The sequence below is a fragment of the Setaria viridis genome, chromosome 7 (assembly GCF_005286985.2).
Source record: "Setaria viridis chromosome 7, Setaria_viridis_v4.0, whole genome shotgun sequence".
Lineage (NCBI taxonomy): Eukaryota > Viridiplantae > Streptophyta > Magnoliopsida > Poales > Poaceae > Setaria > Setaria viridis.
Window position 1 is genome coordinate 2,212,577 of NC_048269.2, and position 20,014 is coordinate 2,232,590.

The following is a 20,014-nucleotide window of genomic DNA, read 5'->3' on the forward strand; positions in this document are numbered from 1 at the left end:
CGTGCCACGAATCACATACCCAGGAGTAGCCATCTGGAACCAAGAATCGATAAAAGAAACGTGAGATTAAAACTCGGGATGAAAAACAGATTCCGGTAGGCTAGAGAAAAGCTTATAACTCAACACGTACTCATCCAAAAATTCCCAATTTTTACCAACATTCTCTACTGATAGTTGGCAACAAGTTTAGTATTCAAAAGTGGAGTGAAAACAGATCCTAACAGGGTGATACACTCAGATCTTTGACAGGTGGTACATGTTGAAAAGGCAGCTAGAAAATCCTTAACGCGAAGAAGAGCGTAAACACAAGGGCAAGTTTGATTTAAGGGTTTGGGTTCACGAATTTTATTTCATGATGCATGCACAACCTATATCGTCTTCTCAACCAAAACAATTGCCAAAAAGTTTTGGACTTACGTGGTCAGTGCCGGTGGTAAGGCAACAATTACGTCACTCCCTATAGTATCTAGTCGGGTTTCTAATACCGTTTTCCTACGCGAACATAGTTAGTGTACCTGTAGAAAAACACATCCACATGAATCTTTCATGCCAGCACTCACGAAAGCGTCCCCATTCATTACCGTTTACTATATAAATGGCACCCATGCGTTTAATGCTGCATGGACAGCGCAACAACCGTGGAAATAGGCCCCTTCGAATAGGACCATATAATCCTTCGCATACTCGTGATGCGGAATCATGCGCACGTATCATAAACATGGGCGAACAACCGTGATGTTAGGCTCGTTGGAATCGAACCATACCACCCTTCGCATGAATCATCATACGGAACCTTGCGCACGTATAATAAACGTGGGCGAAAACAACCGCGATGATAGGTTCTTTTGAATAGAACTCCCTATCAACCCTCGCATACTCGTGATGCGGAACTCGGCGCACGTATGATACACGTGGGTGAAGTGCTGGAAGTCAGTAAAATAACCAATAGCTAATAGCTACCTTAAATAACCCGAAATTCCCCTAGGGCCTCTCGCACTAAGTTCATCCTTAACGATCGTACGAGAATTTTCAAATACATTTCTTGCAAGTTTTATTTAGAAAAAGGTGTTTAAGATCGATCGTTTTCTCTGTCCTACTAACCTGCTCTGGTACCACCTGTGGCGGAACCACCCTAATTAACTTAGCTAAATCACAATTAAATCGCCTAACATGCAATCATGTGCTTTAATCAAGTTAACTCGGCAGTCCGTCGGATTTCATCCGATAAACCACTACACAGGACCGAGAAAGCATAGCTCACACGAAGGTGAGTGGTTCCAGAGAATATAATAGATCAATCAAATTAAACAAGTGCATTAATTTATTACAACATCAGGTTCGAAATTCAACATAGTTTGCAGAGTTCTTAAGCAGCGGAAATAAACAAACGCGAGCTAGCGCCGATGTCGGATGTCACGACGAGGCCGATCATGACATCAATGGCCTCGGTCCTCGCCGTCCGAAGAGGGATCCCACTCGACCGTCCACCATGGAGGAAGCTGGGGAGGCCAAGTGCCACAAGCAGCAGACTCAGGGGCGTCAACATCACCTGAAAAGATATGCCACAACAAGGCTGAGCGACTACGCTCAACAAGACTTAACCGACCGGTGATTCTAATCCACTAACTTCTAGACATGCAAGGCTTTCTAGCTGAGGGGTTTGTTTTTGCCAAAAGCGACTACAGTAGGTCCTTACTTTCAATATTTTAGCCACAGGTTCTATGTTCATTTACCAATCTAAGTTAGCCACTAAACTAACCAAGTAAAGTTTCCAAACAATTTATGACAAGCATTAATATTAACATCACCATCAAGTTCCATTCTTACTCAGTGTAGCATAGCGATCAAGTAGTCCAAAACTGTGAGAGGCAGATGAATCGATTCGAATTTCTTAACCATGCATGGCAAACCTAATCTCACGACATCTGCGCACCGCGAGGGCCGCTTCACTTGTCGGCCGTCCCCATCAATTCCCAGGCGCATGTCAGGTCCAAACTGCCTTAGGCATGCAATGCTCCACAGTCCCGGTCTCTACCGTAGTGTGACCGCACTTGCACCCACATGATGCACCCACATTTATGCTCCGGGGCTTGCCTTCAAGCGGGGCGGTAGCGAACTGGTCCTCGGCGTGCACGGGCTCGACTCCTGCAGGTGGCTGCTCAGCTACGGCTCCTTCTTCGGGCACCGGGCGCAGCTCGTACGTGCCGTCTGCGAGGTTCAGCTCTACACAAAATGCAATGCAAGGGTAAGACACTTAGACGGTGATTTCAACAGTATTTGCATGGATTTAAACCCAAAACTGTAGCAAAACTATAGGAAAAGGTGCGAAACCTACTTTATTGGATTCTACTCAGAACGTGGATTCTAACAAAGGTGATTTCACATTTTTCTAATTTTTCCTCGATTTAAGATGTAATTTCCAAGTTTCTGTCGATTTAAAATGAGTTAAAAGAGTCGGATCAGGGAAAACTTACGATCTGACCCTTAGAGTCAAGGAATAACTGTACTGGGATGCTTGGATATAACACAGAGAAGTCCTCGAAATTTTACATAGATACCCTCGGCCAAAAGAAAAAGACACAACCGAGCCCTCGAGCGAGGCGGACAGGGTCAGGTGAGGCGGATAGGGTCCGGTCGCTTCCGCGGACGATTCAGGGTTGGGAACAGCTGGAAAGGGGTCGGCAGCTCACCTCCGGTCCTACTGACGAGGTCTCGGGGTCGGGAAGAAACAAGCCGAGGCGGAACGGCGGAACGACAGCGGCTCGGGTCATCGTCGCGGGAACTGGCGGTGTTTCGGCGGCGGTGGTGCTTCTGGTGGACAACAGGCAAGCTCTAGAGCTGCGCGAGAGGAGGGCGAAGCGGCTGGTGGGTTCGGCAAGGTGCGGGGTTGGGCAAAACGGGGGAGCTCCGTAGAGAGCTCAGGCGGCGGCGCTTGAGTGCGAAGCAGAGGAGTGTGCGGAGGCAGAACTTGGGCGAGTGGTGGTGAAGGGAACTCCGGTAAGAGGCTTCGGTACCCTTTTATAGATGCACGGAAGTGTTCGAAGGAAGGAAAAAAGCTTGAGCGGGTGAGAGGGTAAGATCGAGGGAGAAGGAAGTGCTCTGCCGCGGCAGCGATTGGTCGGCGCCTCCATTGGCGAGCTCGGACGCAATCTCGCTCTGGTTGGGCAGCAAGGATTTGGGGCTAGGGCAAAGCGGGTTTGCTGGGCACACGGATCTGCTAGGTCTGCGCGAGCATGGGGTCGCGTCACGCTGGTTACTGGGTGAAGGCATGCGCCGGTGAGCCGGAGAAGGCGGGCGCGTGCCATCGCGGCCATCGATGGCGACGGCGGCATTGACGGACAGGAGGGAGGGAAGGGCACTGCATGCGAGGGCACTGCAGGCGAGGTGACAGGGCGAGCGATGTGACGCGAGCATGCGCGGGACTAGCGGCTCTGCCGGGGCACGCTACTAGCGAGGCGGCGGAGGAGTTCTCACTGCCTGCGCGGTGGTTGGCGAAGGCAGCAGCGTCGCGGGGTGCGCGCGCGGGCAGCGCGACTGGGGTGTGACGGGAGGGCCGGAAGGTGTTGGGGCGCGTGGCCGAGGATTTGGGTGGGGCGGATGCGCGCGTGAGGCGAGGCGGTACCGGCGCGACGCGTGAGGCGTGAGGCGAGGCGTTGAGCCAACTATGTGATGGACATGGTCCAACAAGAGGCCGACCCGACTGCACCGACACCAATTCTCGATCGCCTCAAGGCCGCACCTGGTTGACTAAAAGAGCTGCTGAAAGACACCGCGGTGGAGTACATCAAGAATGTCTTGGCAGTGTTAAAGATGCACATCCCACAGATTCCTTTGGAGCATGGTGGTGCTGGGGTCGTGTCCGACTTCGACGTGGGAAGCTTCCGGAACTGGCCGAGGAGTTTAATGGTGTAGCAAAAAACATTGTTAAGGAGCTAGACCTGTAAAATAGAACTTTCAGTGTATCAAACTATATGATAAGACAAGTAATCTTAATTGATTTAACATATGCTAAAAGGAAGGGCTCCATCCCTCCCTTGGTGTATACAATGGGACAACGTGTAGCTGAGGCCTGTAGCCGCTAAGTGCCTAGCCTTGCTTGACAAGCATTCTGCTGAGAGCGGATCTCGAGCTTGTAGAAGGGGTGAACGCAAGGTTGTTTGGGTTTCGCAAGCTAGGACGCCGACCACACAAGTTAGTCATATTGCCTTGAGACGGGGAGGAGGAGGGTGCGAGACCTAGAGGTCGGTGCCTGGGGGAAGCCCCTGAGCATGAAAGCGAGTGGTCTGTCGAACAGGTCGGACAGCTCCCGAGCTTGAAAGCGAGTGGTCTGTGAACAGGTCGAATAGCCCCGAGCATTAGGAACAGCTCGGGCAAGGTAACCAGAAGGGAGTAGGTACGCAAAGAACCTCGAAGGTTTTATTCATTCAAAAAAAGGGAAAAAAGAGTACATAGCTATTAAGTCCTAAGGGTAGAAGCGCTGCAGGTGCTCGATGTTCCATGGATTGGGGACGCCTGAGCCATCCGCCCATTGGAGTCAATAGGTGTCTGGCTGGATGACTTCTTTGACGATGAAGGGGCCCTCCCAGGGGGCAGCCAGCTTGTGCATGTCCTTGGTGGACTGGATCCAGCGAAGCACCAAATCGTCAACATTGAACGAGCGTTCTTTAACATTCCGATCGTGGTAGCATCGTATCTGTTGCTCGTGGAGTGCATGCTGGATGAGAGCTGCCACTCGGTGCTCCTCGAGGCTGTCGATGTCGACCCGCCAACTTGTTTCTGCCTCACCTTCCTCGTAGTACTGGATGCGTGGGGCGCCAAAGGCCATGTCAGATGGCAATACGGCCTCTAAGTCGTACACCTTGAAGAAAGGAGTGTAGCCGGTAGCCCGACTTTTCCGTAGGCCCCATATGACATGGGGTAGCTCACATAGCCACTTGGTGGCGTACTTGGATGCGTCGTCAAAGATGCGAGACTTAAGGGACTGGAGAACCATCCCATTCGCACGTTCGACCTATCCATTGTAGCGCGGGTGCGCTACTGAGGAGTAGTACACATCAATGAGGTTGTCCTGGTAGAAGTCCTAGAACTTGAAGATTGTGAACTTCTTGCCAAGGTTGGTGATAATCTTGTTTGGAACTCCAAAGCGTTGTGTGATCTCTTTCATGAACTAAGCAACTTTAGTCGACTTGATGCTAGTGCTAGCCTTGACCTCAATCCATTTGGTGAATTTGTCAACTACCATGAAGATATGGGTGTAGCCGCCCGGGGCGGTCTTGAACGGTCCGACCATATCCAGCCCCCAGCATGCGAAGGGCCAGGATGGTGGGATGGTGCGCAGGGCTTGGGCTGGTAGGTGTTGTTGCTTGGAGAAGAATTGACAACCTTTGCACCTTTGGACGAGCTCCTTTGCATCGGCTACTGTTGTTGGCCAATAGAAGCCAGAGCGAAACGCCTTACCGACCAAAGTGCCTAAAGCGGCGTGGTTCCCACATGTGCCCGAGTGGATCTCATGAAGGAGGTCAATGCCCTCGCTGTGCAGAATGCACTTCATCAAGATGCCTGTGGATGCGACCTTTTTGTAGAGCTCCTTTCCGATGATGACGTAGTTTGCACTGTGTCGTGCTAGTTTCTCGTGTTCTATCTTGTTCCGGGTGGAGGTCTTGTTCTGCCGGTGCAGATCCTACGGACGTCCAGTCGACGAAGGAAGTGGTGGAATCGGAATCCGCCAGCATGGTCCTGAAGTGAAGCTGGGTCGGGTTGGTGAGGATGTCCTTCATGCTCTCGGGGAAGATGACGCCGGGGGGAGATGCCATCGAGCTCAATGGGAAGGATCTCACAATCACCCATACCTGGAGCTCCAACTGTTGGATTTAGTAGCCCAGCAGTCCACCAGAGGGTTACCTGAGTGGTTGATTTGTAGGCAGGGAGAATTGCGAGACCAAGAACTCGAAGATGATCATGAGAACACGAGGGTTTAGACAGGTTCGGGCCTCCGGAGAGTAATACCCTATGTCCTGTGTTTTGCTGGATTGTATTGCTAAAGGATCGAGATGCGTTGGGATGCCCTCGGGAGGCGCCCTTGGCCACCTTATATAGGCTGATGACCTAGATTTACAAGTCGGTTTGAATCTAATCTAGCCGGTTGTTACATGGAAAGCAATCTGAGTCGGATTACAACACGTATCCCGCAATATCCGAGCTGATTTGAATTGCCAGGCCTCCTTGGCTTGTGCTCCAAGTATCTTGATGTCCTTGGCCCGCACGCTCTGGTTAGGTGGGCCCACTTGTCAGGACCGGTCAGCATCCTGGTCGGTGGGGACCCATGGATACCCGTATCCCTCACTATCCCACCAAAAGTTAGATGGTGGAAGTCATTCTCCCTTCTTCATGTAGTCTAGGAATTTTTCTTCCTCTCGACAGTTCTTCCTGGCATGGTCATAGTCACCATACTCTTCGCATGCTGATCTTCCTTCTGCTGCATTCAGGTCTATAGCATGAGCTTCTTTTATCACCATCTTCTCGAGTCTCCTTATCAGCGAATCGTTCTTTCCTTCGAGTAATTGATTATTCCCCACATGCAACACACCTTGAGAATTTCCAGCTGAGTGAACTGGGAACAGATGCCCAGATGATGCCCAAGAATTGTTGTCTGCAGCCTTGAATAACTTAAAAGCTTGAGCTGGGGTGAGGTTGATAATTGATCCTCCAGCTGAAGCGTCGATCATTACCCTTGATGCAAGTGTGAGCCCTTGATAGAACTTCTGGACTAGATCCTCCCTCAAGAACTTTTGATGTGGAACTACACGGATGTAGTCATTGAAATGCTTATAGGCTTCATCAATGTTCTTAGTATAATACTGAGCAAAGGTAGCTACCCTGCTTCTCAGGTTCTGAATCTTGGCTGGTGAATAATGTTATGCTATGAAGGCCTTCATCAACTCATCCCAATTCTGAATTGTTGCTAGCGGTTAAGAATAAAACCATTGAAGCGTTCTTCCAAGTAGAGATTAGGGAAACAACCTTGCTCTTAGTTGATCCTTGTTAACTCCATCCATATCGAAGGTGTTGCATAGCTGCGTAAATGCTTGTAGATGAGGGTTAGCATCCTCCTTGCCATTCAAAGGTGAACCCTGCACCATTCTGAGTCTTGAAGTATCAATGGTGAATGGTCGCCCGATGCCATCCAACTCATGGATGGGTAAATTAGTGATGTTTAGGAAGCACAGCTTCCCGATAGTATGCTTTGGCTCAAGTTCATCTCCCATTGTAGGTGCCTCCGGTATTGGAGCAACTGGCGCCCCTCTTGGACTTGATGGTGCTGTCGACTTTGAAGAAGATAATGATGATGTTTCTAACACTTCCAATTCTTCCTTTATAGCTGAGGCTTCGATCTCCAACTTTCTTGCTTGTGCTAAACGTCTCCCTTTCCTGTAAAGTTTTCTGGATCATCCACAAAATTTTTCAATTTGTTGGACAGGTAGCCGTCCATCTCCTGTTAGCGTTAGTGAAAGAAAACACAAATGTACAAGAACTAGATCTGAAATTTTGATTGAGATTGCACAAAAATTAAAAAATTAAAAAGAAAAGACTGAAAAATCATGAACAAAAAGTTATATCTACACATGCATAGTTAAACTAGAACTTGACTATTAGTTCCCCAGCAACGGCGCCAGAAAAGCTTGTTGATGGCTGTTAGCATGCCAATTGCAAACCGCATGCGTACCGATCAGTTGTAGCTCTTCCCTCAAAGTATTCCCCCAAGGTTTACCAATCCATGGAACTTATACCACAAGATCTATTTCAACTAGCATTGTTAGTATTAACTTGGTGTTTATGAGAGATTCAGATCCAATATACTACACATGTACAGACAGATAATAGATAGAGCAGAGGTCACCAATCTAGAGCAATCTAGACTATGCATATGTTGTAATTCTGAGCATGGATAGCAAAGCGACACATATATGATCCTAGTAAAAAGCATCTTTAAATCTACACCTCTGGTCCGGATCCCGAAACCCCCCACCTTACACAAGAAAGATCATGTCACGATCACCTCTATTAGCATAACGAGGTTAAGGGCAACTGCACGGCCCTCGACTCTCCGGAGAGGTGTCCCTCAAGCTCCTTCCTCTTCTCTGCTACTTCACATCATGCACGTCTTCTTGGATATGGGGCTTGGTGGATTTTCAGGGTATTTATAGTCCAGAGAGTGCGTGGCTAAAATTGAAAGGCGATGGAGCAAAGGTAACACCCAGGCCAATCGGCCTGGGCCTTCCTTTGGGCCCCTCGCATCCTGCTTCGTCTCCAAGTCTCCCTCGACGCACTAGAGTCTTCTTTTCACTTGCATGTGGCCCTGGCACGTCAATAGCTTCGGGATGAGATTGATCTTCAGTAACTTTCCAAATCTCCACTTGATCTTCTATGATTCCTCTTTGATCTCGAAGTGATTCTTGTCATATCTTCACAAACTTAGCCCCTAAGTCATCTCAAATGATTGCATGCCAAAAAGAGCTTGAGGTGGGACCAGGGAACCCCAGGCCAATCGGCCTGAGCCCCTATAGGCCGATCGGCCTGGGCCCTTTCTGGGTCCACAAGCCTTCGTTTGGTTCGTTGCTCGTTCAGGGCTTTATCCAAAAATATACTTTTAGGTCCAATTTCCTGCAAAAAATAGAATATCCTCCAAAATATAAAGCATAAGTGAAAATGATCAGTTTATTAGGTGTGATTAATAGTTTAGGTATTAAATTCATGTCATTATTGAAGATAAACAGGGGTAAAAGTGTGTCGATAACGAGCGTCAACACTAACGCCAGGGCTACCTTTTCTCCTTAGGTGACGTCTAAAGTAAAAGTTTGATGTCACTAGGTTCATTATAACTATATAGATGAGAACATAGTCAATTCAGCAATAAATCAATGATAAATAAATATTAGACATCTTTGAAGTATAAAAAATTGTCGCAAAGAACCCTTGTTGTAATCTTGCTAGTTTGTTATATACCTATTTTTAGATAAGTGGCACTACGTTTCAATTCCAAGGAGCAAGACAGTTAACTTAGTTCTAACTTATAATCATGTTTCAAAGTCTAGGCAAAGCTATTCAGGTCTATAGCATGAGCTTATTTTATCTCCATCTTCTCGAGTCTCCTCATCAGCGAATCGATCTTCCCTTCGAGTAATTGATTATTCCCCACTTGCAACACACCTTGAGAATTTCCAGCTAGTTGAATTGGGAACAGATGCCCAGATGATGCCCAAGAATCGTTGTCTGCACCCTTCTTGAATAACTTGAAACCTTGAGTTGGGGTGAGGTCGATGATTGATCCTCCAGCCGATGCGTCGATCATTACCCTTGGTGCAAGTGTGAGCCCTTGATAGAACTTTTGAACTAGATCCTCCCTCAAGAACTTTTGATGTGGAATTGCACGGATGTAGTCATTGAAATGCTCATGGGCTTCATCAATGTTCTTAGTAGAATACTGAGCAAAGGTAGCTACCCTGCTTCTCAGGTTCTGAATCTTGGCTGGTGAATAATGTTATGCTATGAAGGCCTTCATCAACTCATCCCAATTCTGAATTGTTGCTAGCGGTTGAGAATAAAACCATTGAAGCGTTCTTCCAAGTAGAGATTAGGCAAACAACCTTACTCTTAGTTGATCCTTGTTAACTCCATCCATATCGAAGATGTTGCATAGCTGCATAAATGCTTGTAGATGAAGATTAGCATCCTCCTTGCCAGTCAAAGGCAAACTCCGCACCATCCTGAGTCTTGAAGTATCGATGGTGAATGGTCGCCCTTTGCAATCCAACTCATGGATGGGTAAACCAGTGATGTTTAGAATGCACAGCTCCCCGATAGTACGCTTTCGCTCAAGTTCATCTCCCATTGTAGGTGCCTCTGGTATTGGAGCAACTGGCACAACTGGCGCCCTTCTTGGACTTGATGGTGGTGTCGACTTTGAAGAAGATAATGATGATGTTTCCGACACTTCCAATTCTTCATTTATAGCTAAGGCTTCGATCTCCAGCTTTCTTACTTGTGCTAAACGTCTCCCTTTCCTGTAATGTTTTCAGGATCATCCACAAAATTTTTCAGTTTGTTGGACAGGTAGCCATCCATCTCCTGTTAGTGTTAGTGAAAGAAAACACAAATGTACAAGAACTAGATCTGAAATTTTGATTGAGATTGCACAAAAATTAAAAAATTAAAAAGAAAAGACTGAAAAATCATGAACAAAAAGTTATATCTACACATGCATAGTTAAACTAGAACTTGACTATTAGTTCCCCGGCAACGGCGCCAGAAAAGCTTGTTGATGGCTGTTAGCATGCCAATTGCAAACCGCATGCGTACGGATCAGTTGTAGCTCTTCCCTCAAAGTATTCCCCCAAGGTTTACCAATCCATAGAACTTATAGCACAAGATCTATTTCAACTAGCATTATTAGTATTAACTTGGTGTTTATGAGAGATTCAGATCCAATATACTACGCATGTACAGACAGATAATAGATAGAGCAGAGGTCACCAATCTAGAGCAATCTAGACTATGCATATGTTGTAATTCTGAGCATGGATAGCACAGATATGATTATAGTAAAAAGCATCTTTAAATCTACACCTCTGGTCCGGATCCGAAAACCCCCCACCTTACACAAGAAAGATCATGTCACGATCAGTTCTATCAGCGCAAGCAGGTTAAGGGCAATTGCACGGCCCTCGGCTCTCCGGAGATGTGTCCCTCAAGCTCCTTCCGCTTCTCTGCTACTTCACGTCGAGTACGTCTTCTTGGGTATGGGGCTTGGTGCATTTTTAGGCTATTTATAATCCAGAGAGCGTGTGGCTGAAAATGGAAGGCGATGGGGCAAAGGAAACCCCCAGGCCGATTGGCTTGGGCCTTCCTTTTGGCCCCTCGCATCCTGCTTCGTCTCCAAATCTCCCTCGATACACTGGAGTCTTCTTTTCACTTGCATGTGGCCCTAGCACATCGATAGCTTCGGGATGAGATTGATCTTCAGTAATTTTCCAAATTTCCACTTGATCTTCTATGATTTCTCTTTGATCTCAAAAGGATTCTTGTCATATCTTCACAAACTTAGCCCCTAAGTCATCTCAAATAATTGTTTGCCAAAAATGAGATCGAGGTGGGACCAGGGAGCCCTATAGGGCGATCGGCCTCGATCCTTTCTGGGCCGGCTGGCCTTCGTTTGGTTCGTTGCTCGTTCAGGGCTTTATCCAAAAATATGCTTTTAGGTCCAATTTCCTACAAAAACAGAATATCCTCCAAAAATACAAAGCATAAGTGAAAATGATCGGTTTATTAGGTGTGATCAATAGTTTAGGTATTAAGGCCCCGTTTGTTTCTTTAGGAGCTCCTAAAATTCTTGTCACATTGAATATTTAGATACTAATTAGGAGTATTAAACATAGACTAATTATAAAACCAATTGCACAGATGGAGGCTAATTTGCGAGACGAATCTATTAAGCCTAATTAGTCCATGATTTGACAATGTTGTGTTACAGTAAATATGTGCTAATGATGGATTAATTAGGCTTAATAGATTCGTCTCGAGAATTAGCTTCCATCTGTATAATTAGTTTTATAATTAGCTTATGTTTAGTCCTCCTAATTAGCCTCCGAATATTCAATGTGACATGAATCAAACACCCCCTAAATTCATGTCATTATTGAAGATAAACATAGGTAAAAGTATGTCGATAACAAGCGTCAACAGGGGCTACCTTTTCTCCTTGGGTGACGTCTAAAGTAAAAGTTTGATGTCACTAGGTTCATTATAACTATATAGATGAGAACATAGTCAATTCAGCAATAAACCAATGATAAATAAATATTAGACATCTTTGAAGTATAAAAAATTATCGCAAGGAACCCTGGTTGTAATCTTGCTAGTTTGTTATATACTTATTTTTAGATAAGTGGTACTATGTTTCAGTTTCAAGGAGCAAGACAGTTAACTTAGTCCTAACTTATAATTATGCTTCATCATCTAGGCAAAGCTATTCAACTCACCCCATATATCATAGCAAAAGCCAGTTTATTATATTGTATTTTTCACACTCCCATCCAATTTTTTAATTTATTAAGTAACATATCCATTTCTTTCCAGCTTGCCCCACCTTCCCCCTCAAACAATAGCAAACCTTAGGGCATGTTTGGTTCATAGCCGAACATTGCCACTCTAAACCTTAGTCGCGCCACTATTTTCTTAGACAGTTGTTTAGTTCCAGCAATAACTAGGACTAGCCATATCTTTTTGCCCCGCGTCCCACCTATCATTGACCCATTGCTTTGCAAAACCTAGGTATGGTTTAGCGAAAAAAAGGTGTGGAACATGTGAATAGGAATCAAACACGCCTTTAATCCAACCATTTTATCATGGATCTGGTGGCTTATATCAAACAAAGACATAAAGAGTTTTGCCATCCACATGATATGTTCACCTTCCCCTTGCAATATGCTGTCATGTACCCAAAACACTAAAATAGAAAGTCTATTACTCGCATAAACCTTAAGATTTTGGCAAATTTGCATTACAATTTTTATTATGGTAAAAAAAAGTGCACTTTGGTTTCAATCCTCTTCCCTTGTCATTTGCCAATTCAAGTTAATTTGTGGTTTGCCTTGAATTCCGACAGGAGAAAAGATAGATGATGCATCTTCTACTATTATTATGAGCAAAGTTTGAGAAAGCCAGCCATGAATCTTTTATTATTGTGATATTATCAGTAATACTTTGTTTTTGTTTTCTAAAAAATCATAAGAGCTTCAAATTGGCTCTTCTACTATTATTTTGAGCTAAGTCTGAGAAAGCTAGGCATGAATGTTTTATTATTGTGATATTAACAGTAACACTATTTTATTTCCTAAAAAATCACAATAACTTAGACATTTTCAGTAAATTGCCTTCCCGTCACGGGTTTTTGTGAAAAATATCCCGTTCCATAAAACCCTCGCTGCTGCCTGTATGCAGTAGCTCACCTCAGCGCCGCCGCCACGCCTCCAACCATGGCCACGACCGCGCCGGCCACCGACCCTCCGGACTCCTCCCCTGCCGTCACCACCGACGCTTCCCCTCCTCCGCGGCCCACCCCGGAGGAGCTGGTGGCCCGCGCCGTCGCCCCCGTCAAACCCGCCTTCCTCCGCCCGCCGCCCGTCCGCGAGGTCCCCAAGGAGGAGGGTAAGGCCGGCGGCGGCGGGGCCGTCGTCACGGGGGAAAAGAAGTCTAAGCGCCAGCTCAAACGTGAGCGCCAGCAGGTAATTACCGCGGTAGCCGGCGCAAGGTGCTTGCTTCAGTGTTACAGTGCGTCATTGACCTCTGCTTGCTAGGTGCTTGTTGAAATGCCTATGCGCCCCAGTGTAATTTCATCACTTTTGGGTGCTATTTGCGTTGTGCTGTAACTTGTTCCTAACAAATCATGTCGATTCCTGTGCCTTGTGGGCCTGTATATCAAAATACTGCCAGATTAATGAGCTCTCAGCTATTGTTGACACTGCAGTAAGCGTGTGCATAATATGAGCCGATGCCACATTTAGTTTTTTTACATAGTTTCTAGCTACTTGCAATTTGAGCCTTTGTTGTTCTTTTTCTGCAACACACGTCTTTGCATTAATTAATAGAAGAAGAGATTCCAACCTGTTTGAAGATGATTTTTATCAAGTGATGGTCAACTGGTAGCTAGATGTAAAACACTTTTGGCATTTCAGGGTTTCTGATTGTTGTGTGAGTACTATTTGTTGTGTTAAATTTTGTTGAAGGATAGCCTGTTCAAAAGAGAAAACCACTGTGTTCTTGTTTGCAGGATGCTTTCAACCTCTGCACCCAGTTATTACTTGATTTAGTAAGCTGAAATATTTTGCTTAATCATTGCATTTTGTTGGTTAGTTAGAAATTTTATATCCTAAGATGGGACTTGGGAGTGATATTGCAGTATTGCAATGTTGTGTTTCTTCTGACGCTTTGTTCTAATAAAACGAAATAACCATGCTTAATACTGACTTGTTATTTGAGTCTCCTATATTTAAAGTACTTGTGAAACCTGCAATTGGCATACTTTTCTCTTTGTAATCATCAGCTACATGTGTCATATACCTGCAATCTGGCACTATTTTCTACTTTTCTTTATGATCATAAATACCTTCATGATTTATAGTGCATGCTTATACTCATGGAGTGCCATCTTTGCATGAATATCCACATCATTATGCTGATGCTAGCTTTATTTCTTGTTGTACCGCCAATGATATCCCATTAATTGTCAACTTAATTTGGGCAATTATGTGCTCCACTGAGCTTATTGCATTGTGCAGGAACAAAAGTCTACTTCTCATCTTTGCATTGGAGTAGGGAAAAGTGGAAATGTGGACTCATGCAAATACGGTACTTCTTGCCGTTTCAGCCATGACATAAATGCTTATTTGGCTCAGGTATTGTTTTATGTGGTTATGTAAATGGTGATTGAGCTTTGTAACTTATTTAACCTTAAAATTGCTTTTCGTGCACAGAAACCAGGTGACCTTGAAGGAACATGCCCATTTACCACGCTGGGGCAGTTGTGTCCATATGGACTAACGTGTCGGTTCCTTGGTACACATAAGGATAACCTTGCTCCTCAAAATCACTCAGACGGGAACCATGAGAGAAATCCTTTGAGCAAAGATATTCAAAAGCTCTTGTGGAAGAACAACTATAAATTTCCCAAGGCCACTGCCCAGATCAAACTTCTTGGTCTTAAGGTACGTAGTCCACTTTTGTCAACATCTAGTTTCTCTGATCTCTCAAAATTTAATTTTTCTCGCATTTCTTGAATCTTGATTTTCTACAATACAGTAACATTCTGTTTAATTTTTTGGAGTACTATGAAGTTTTTCCATTGTGGTTACTTCGTTTCTTAAATGGTTATCAGTTACTTTGATCCTGGATACATAATGCATATGGTAATGGTAAGCTAATTTTTAGGTACTGGTGTAGTTTTATTGCTTTCCCGATCTTAATGCACCTCTAACTAGGAAAATTTAATGCTTGAACATTTGTATTTTTTCTCAAACAAATCTCTGCATGTTTTTACGGCCTTACCCTCGCACTGGGTGGGTGTTTTTTATCCTAGATTGTATAAGCATGTACATACTAGTGTGAATGTATGTTGTTATTCCAAAATGCATGGTAGTAATGCGAGAATAAATATTAAATTCACAGTAAGGTTCACATGTTTCTGCTGATATTCACAAAATGGCAATAAAAAATGATTTTGCTCTAGTATCATTCTTCAGAACAAACAATGCCATAGCAATTTGTAACAAAAAAAATGATCATGCCCTAGTATCAGTCTGCAGTATGAAGAGAAGTCTGAGTTGCTAGTGCTCTAATGTAATGCATCTGCCAAAAGGGAAAGAGAACTTTGTTGGTGCCTTCCTTATTGGACATTTAGTGGTGACAAAGGGCTTCGAAATTGAAAATATCAGCGCCAGGTAGCACGCTAGTATGATTTTGTCAGGAACTAAAATTGATCTATGTGTTTTAAAGCGCCATATTTTATTCTTAATTCTAGATTACAGATTCATGTTGCTGCTGTTGGTCGTTAAGGGCATGCATTCTCTGCCCACCCTTGCCTTATGATTACTGGACAAAAATACATGTTTGGTTTGAATTTAGGTAAGATGGGCATGGGTTTCCTTGCTTTTGAGGGAAAGCCAAATTGTCTTTCTTCCTCCAATAGATAGTTATCATGGCTCTGTTATTTAGATACTTTTGTACAGAGTAGGACAAGTATATTGTTAGGAATCTACTCATGGAATGATCTATGAAGTTTCTACTTAAACATGTAGTGGTGTTGGTCCATAACCTTTTCTCCCTTCACTAAGCAGTCCAAAACCTTTCATTGCTGCTAATTTCTGGTTATCGCTATTTCCAATCTGTTTGATATATTTATGATGCAGGATGGAAACAAGAATAAAGCAAAAACAGCAAATGATGACAATCCAGATGAAACATGCGAGCTAAATGGCGATGGCAAAACTGAATCCCTTCTTGTGAATGTTGAACCTGATCCCACTTTATGCAAAGCAATAGATAATTCAGAGGGAGAACCTTTGGTTGTTAACTCAGTTCAATGTGTGGAGCCAAGGCCATTAAAGAAATCAAAGGTTGAAGTTGATGGAACTCAGGATGATGGGACTGGTAATTTGTTCCCAAACTTGGATGTGGTTTAAAATTCTCCTGTTGCATATTTTGTGATTTCCTCACTCAGTTTCCTACCGTTAGATTAGATATTTTTAACCCTTTGTATGTACTACATTATGGATTAGGTATTCATGGCAATGAGGCAGAATCTGAAGATCTTAATTTAAGCAATGGATCAAAAGTTTCCTCAAATAACCAAAGTTCCTGCAGAGTTGATCTGATCACGACACCTCATTTACGTGAAAAGAAAATTATAGATTTTCGAGAGAAGCTGTACCTTGCTCCCTTGACCACTGTCGGGAATCTTCCTTTTCGGAGGCTTTGTAAAACCTTGGGAGCTGATATTACTTGTGGAGAAATGGCTATGTGCACAAATCTTTTACAGGTAGATTGAAACCTTTGCTCTGTTTCATCTTTCTTCTTACATGCACTATATGATATGCTAGAAGCATTTTTACCAGTTTGATTTTCTTCATGAGGTCTTTCCTTATAATATTTTCATGTAGGGGCAAGCTTCAGAGTGGGCTTTGCTACGACGGCATCCATCAGAGGATTTGTTTGGGGTGCAAATCTGTGGACCTTATCCAGATACGGTAGCTCGAACAGTTGAACTTGTGGATAATGAATGTTCAGTTGACTTCATAGACATAAATATGGGCTGCCCAATTGATATAGTTGTCAACAAGGGTGCTGGATCATCATTGCTAACAAAACCTATGAGGATTAAGAGTATTGTACAAGCGGCATCTACTGTTACTGAAAAACCATTAACTGTTAAGGTAATGCAGGTGCAGCCATGCAATTTTTGAGGATGGCTAAATTAATGCATGAGGGCTAGGTTTTTGTATTTTCACACAGATGACGAGATGCCTTGCTATATGCACCCTGACATGTATTTGTGGTGCTATCATGAATCATTTTACTGATGTTCCTCTTTGTTGTTTGGTTTCAGGTCAGAACAGCTTTCTTTGAGGGCAGGAATCGTGCTGATTCTATAGTTTCAGACATATACGACTGGGGTGCTTCAGCCATAACAATACACGGTCGATCACGACAACAACGCTACAGCAAACTAGCTGATTGGGACTATATTTACCAGTGTGCACAGAAGGCTCCTGACTGTTTGCATGTCATTGGAAATGGTGATGTGTTCTCCTTTACTGACTGGAACAAGCATGTCTCGGACTCCTCCAAAATTTCCACTTGCATGATTGCTCGAGGTGCTCTTATCAAGGTTAGTATCTCTATATGAAAATAATGACAGCAAGTCTGATCCCTTCCACCTTTTCATCATGATGGGACTTATGTTGCCCTCCTCTTCATATCCATATATATTTGTGGAAACTCACATTGAAATAATTTTTAATTTAAGTTACAATGGAGATACACATGTCGAGTCCAAAGAAGTACACTTCAGTCAGAACCATCATATTTAGAAAGAGAAAATAGATTTCTTAGACTTATTTGCCTTTTGGTGTCCTGCTCTTCCTAAAGTAGTAATGTTAGAACATCAGAAGTTAGCAGTAATCTTGTTGTCTAGAGCTTTCCATATGCTATTTAGTTTACTACATCATTGGAACCCTGCTGATATGCTTGAGAGTGCACATTCCAGCTTGAGCAAATAAGAGGGTGGGTGTATCCAGCAGTTCATTCCCTTTGAGTTATTTTTCTATACTTCCTGACTCCTCTGGGGAACAGTAGTACTGGGAATATAAGATACTATTTAAAAATATCATCAGTTTCATCTCAAACTCCCTCCTCCCTCTTCTGAAGTTAGAATTGCAACTAAACTGGACCGACTAGATCAATATCCTAGGACACGGTTTGGGCACATGGAGCTTTCTATGCACTCCTATCCAAGGATAATCCTTTGAGTATTTTTATTCTTTCACATCTCTATTTACTGCCTCCCATGTTAGGTTTGCCGGACATGACATGGACTGTTGTATGCAGTTATTAGCTTAATAAGTTTCATTTATTTTTTTTGGAACATGCCAGAATGTGCATGGATCAGAGCCTGATCAACATCAGCATTTACGCATGCAAGGCTATACTGATGGCAGTAAACTTGTTACAAAGCCTTCCTAACACCTAATTTAACAAAATCAGGTAGTAGGATTGAGATTTGCTGGTTAAAAAGGACACTAAGCACTTAACACCTCCAGCTAAAACAAATCAACAAATGAGATTTATCAAGTTCATTCCACCAATCCAGCTGCAGGAGACAAATGCCTACTTTCCATGTTGCTTATAATATACCCGATCTTTATTCAAAGTTACTGTTCCTCAAGAATATCCATGTATATAGTGGCATTATGTATGGTATGACTGATTATGCGCTGATGCATGATGCTTGACAGCCTTGGTTATTTACTGAGATAAAAGAACAAAGGCACTGGGACATTACGTCTGGTGAGAGATTAAATATTCTTAAAGATTTTGTGCAGTTTGGTCTGGAGCATTGGGGCTCTGATTCCAAAGGTGAGTTGTCTTTTCTCATCATTAAAGATGCTTACACAGATTTGGGGTTTTGTGGCTAGTGGAATGTAATAAATAATACTCCCTCCGTTCAAATTGTAGGTCGTTTTAGCTTTTTTAGATGCATTGCTTTTGCTATGCACCTAGATATACGTTGTCTAAATACATAGCAAAAGCTATGTATCTAGAAAAGCCAAAATGACCTACAATTTGCGACGGAGGGAGTATAAAATAATGAATTTATCAGTTTTCCATGCTGCAATGGTCAATTCTTGAACCTCCTGAGTGTTGTGGTTTTGTGATTTTCCAGGTGTGGAGACAACACGCCATTTCTTGCTAGAATGGTTAAGTTATACCTGCCGCTACATTCCGGTTGGCCTGTTGGATGTCATCCCTCAACGATTGAACTGGAGGCCGCCAAGCTACTGTGGCCGGGATGACCTTGAAACCCTGATGGCATCTGATTCAGCAGCTGACTGGGTAAGCAGAACACTGATTTTTTTTCCTTTTCTTTAGTGTTGTATGAACTACTAAGGACATGGCTGAAAAGCTGATGTATCGGTTCTTGGTACGCAGATAAGGATCTCTGAGATGTTGCTTGGTAAAGTTCCAGAAGGATTTACCTTTGCACCGAAGCACAAGTCTAATGCCTATGATCGGGCAGAAAATGGCTAATCACTCACCAAGCATGGGGCTGCATCTCGTCAGAGCTTAAGCCACAACCGCTGGTGTCCATGTTGCCTCATGTGTTTGAACGCATCGTGTAGTTTAACATGATTTTACTTTATCCAAACGGTGATTGTATCAGTATTTGAATGGAGGGCCAATAACTGAAAGACATTCCAATTCTCAATTCAAAAGCAATATGTGATGTATGAATGTACGAACAAGGGGGGAAACCCTGATCATTCACCATATATTGAATAGCAACGTGACATTTCAGCAGCCATCAGAAAGGGCTTGTATGTGTTGTGGCGACTTGGCGCCGCACCTTCATATCTTGGTGTTGGTCAGAGCTCAATTCTAAGGCAATTTGTACACACTTAGCATTGTTACTACTCGGTTTTCTGTACTGTGTCCCACTGGGTCTGGCCAACCATCTCACGGAGACCTGGAGGATTTGTTGGAAACTAAAGCATATACTAACTGGGGTGTTGTGAATACAGACCATGCTTGCCTATTTTCCAGACAAATGCTAGTGCCATGCATTCCTTTGTAGGTTCTGAATAAAACCAGCATTGGACCGAAGGAAATGTCAAAACAATTCCATGAACAACAAGAGCACAAGGAAAATCCCAAACGCAGACATGAATCAAGATATGAAGTGCACACA

The 20,014-nt window shown here is 43.8% G+C and overlaps 1 protein-coding gene across 1 annotated transcript; it reads left to right on the forward strand.

Annotated features, from left to right (window-relative positions):
* The first annotated feature begins 12,999 nt into the window (after window positions 1-12,999).
* On the forward strand, window positions 13,000-19,626 carry LOC117864013 (tRNA-dihydrouridine(47) synthase [NAD(P)(+)]-like). Its single transcript, XM_034747972.2, has 10 exons — window positions 13,000-13,280; window positions 14,334-14,450; window positions 14,529-14,759; window positions 15,960-16,200; window positions 16,329-16,588; window positions 16,710-16,982; window positions 17,156-17,437; window positions 18,564-18,684; window positions 18,992-19,161; window positions 19,258-19,626. Exons 1-10 carry the CDS (start codon window positions 13,032-13,034, stop codon window positions 19,354-19,356), a joined length of 2,043 nt encoding a protein of 680 aa, XP_034603863.1. The 5' UTR covers window positions 13,000-13,031; the 3' UTR covers window positions 19,357-19,626.
* The last annotated feature ends 388 nt before the right edge of the window (window positions 19,627-20,014 follow it).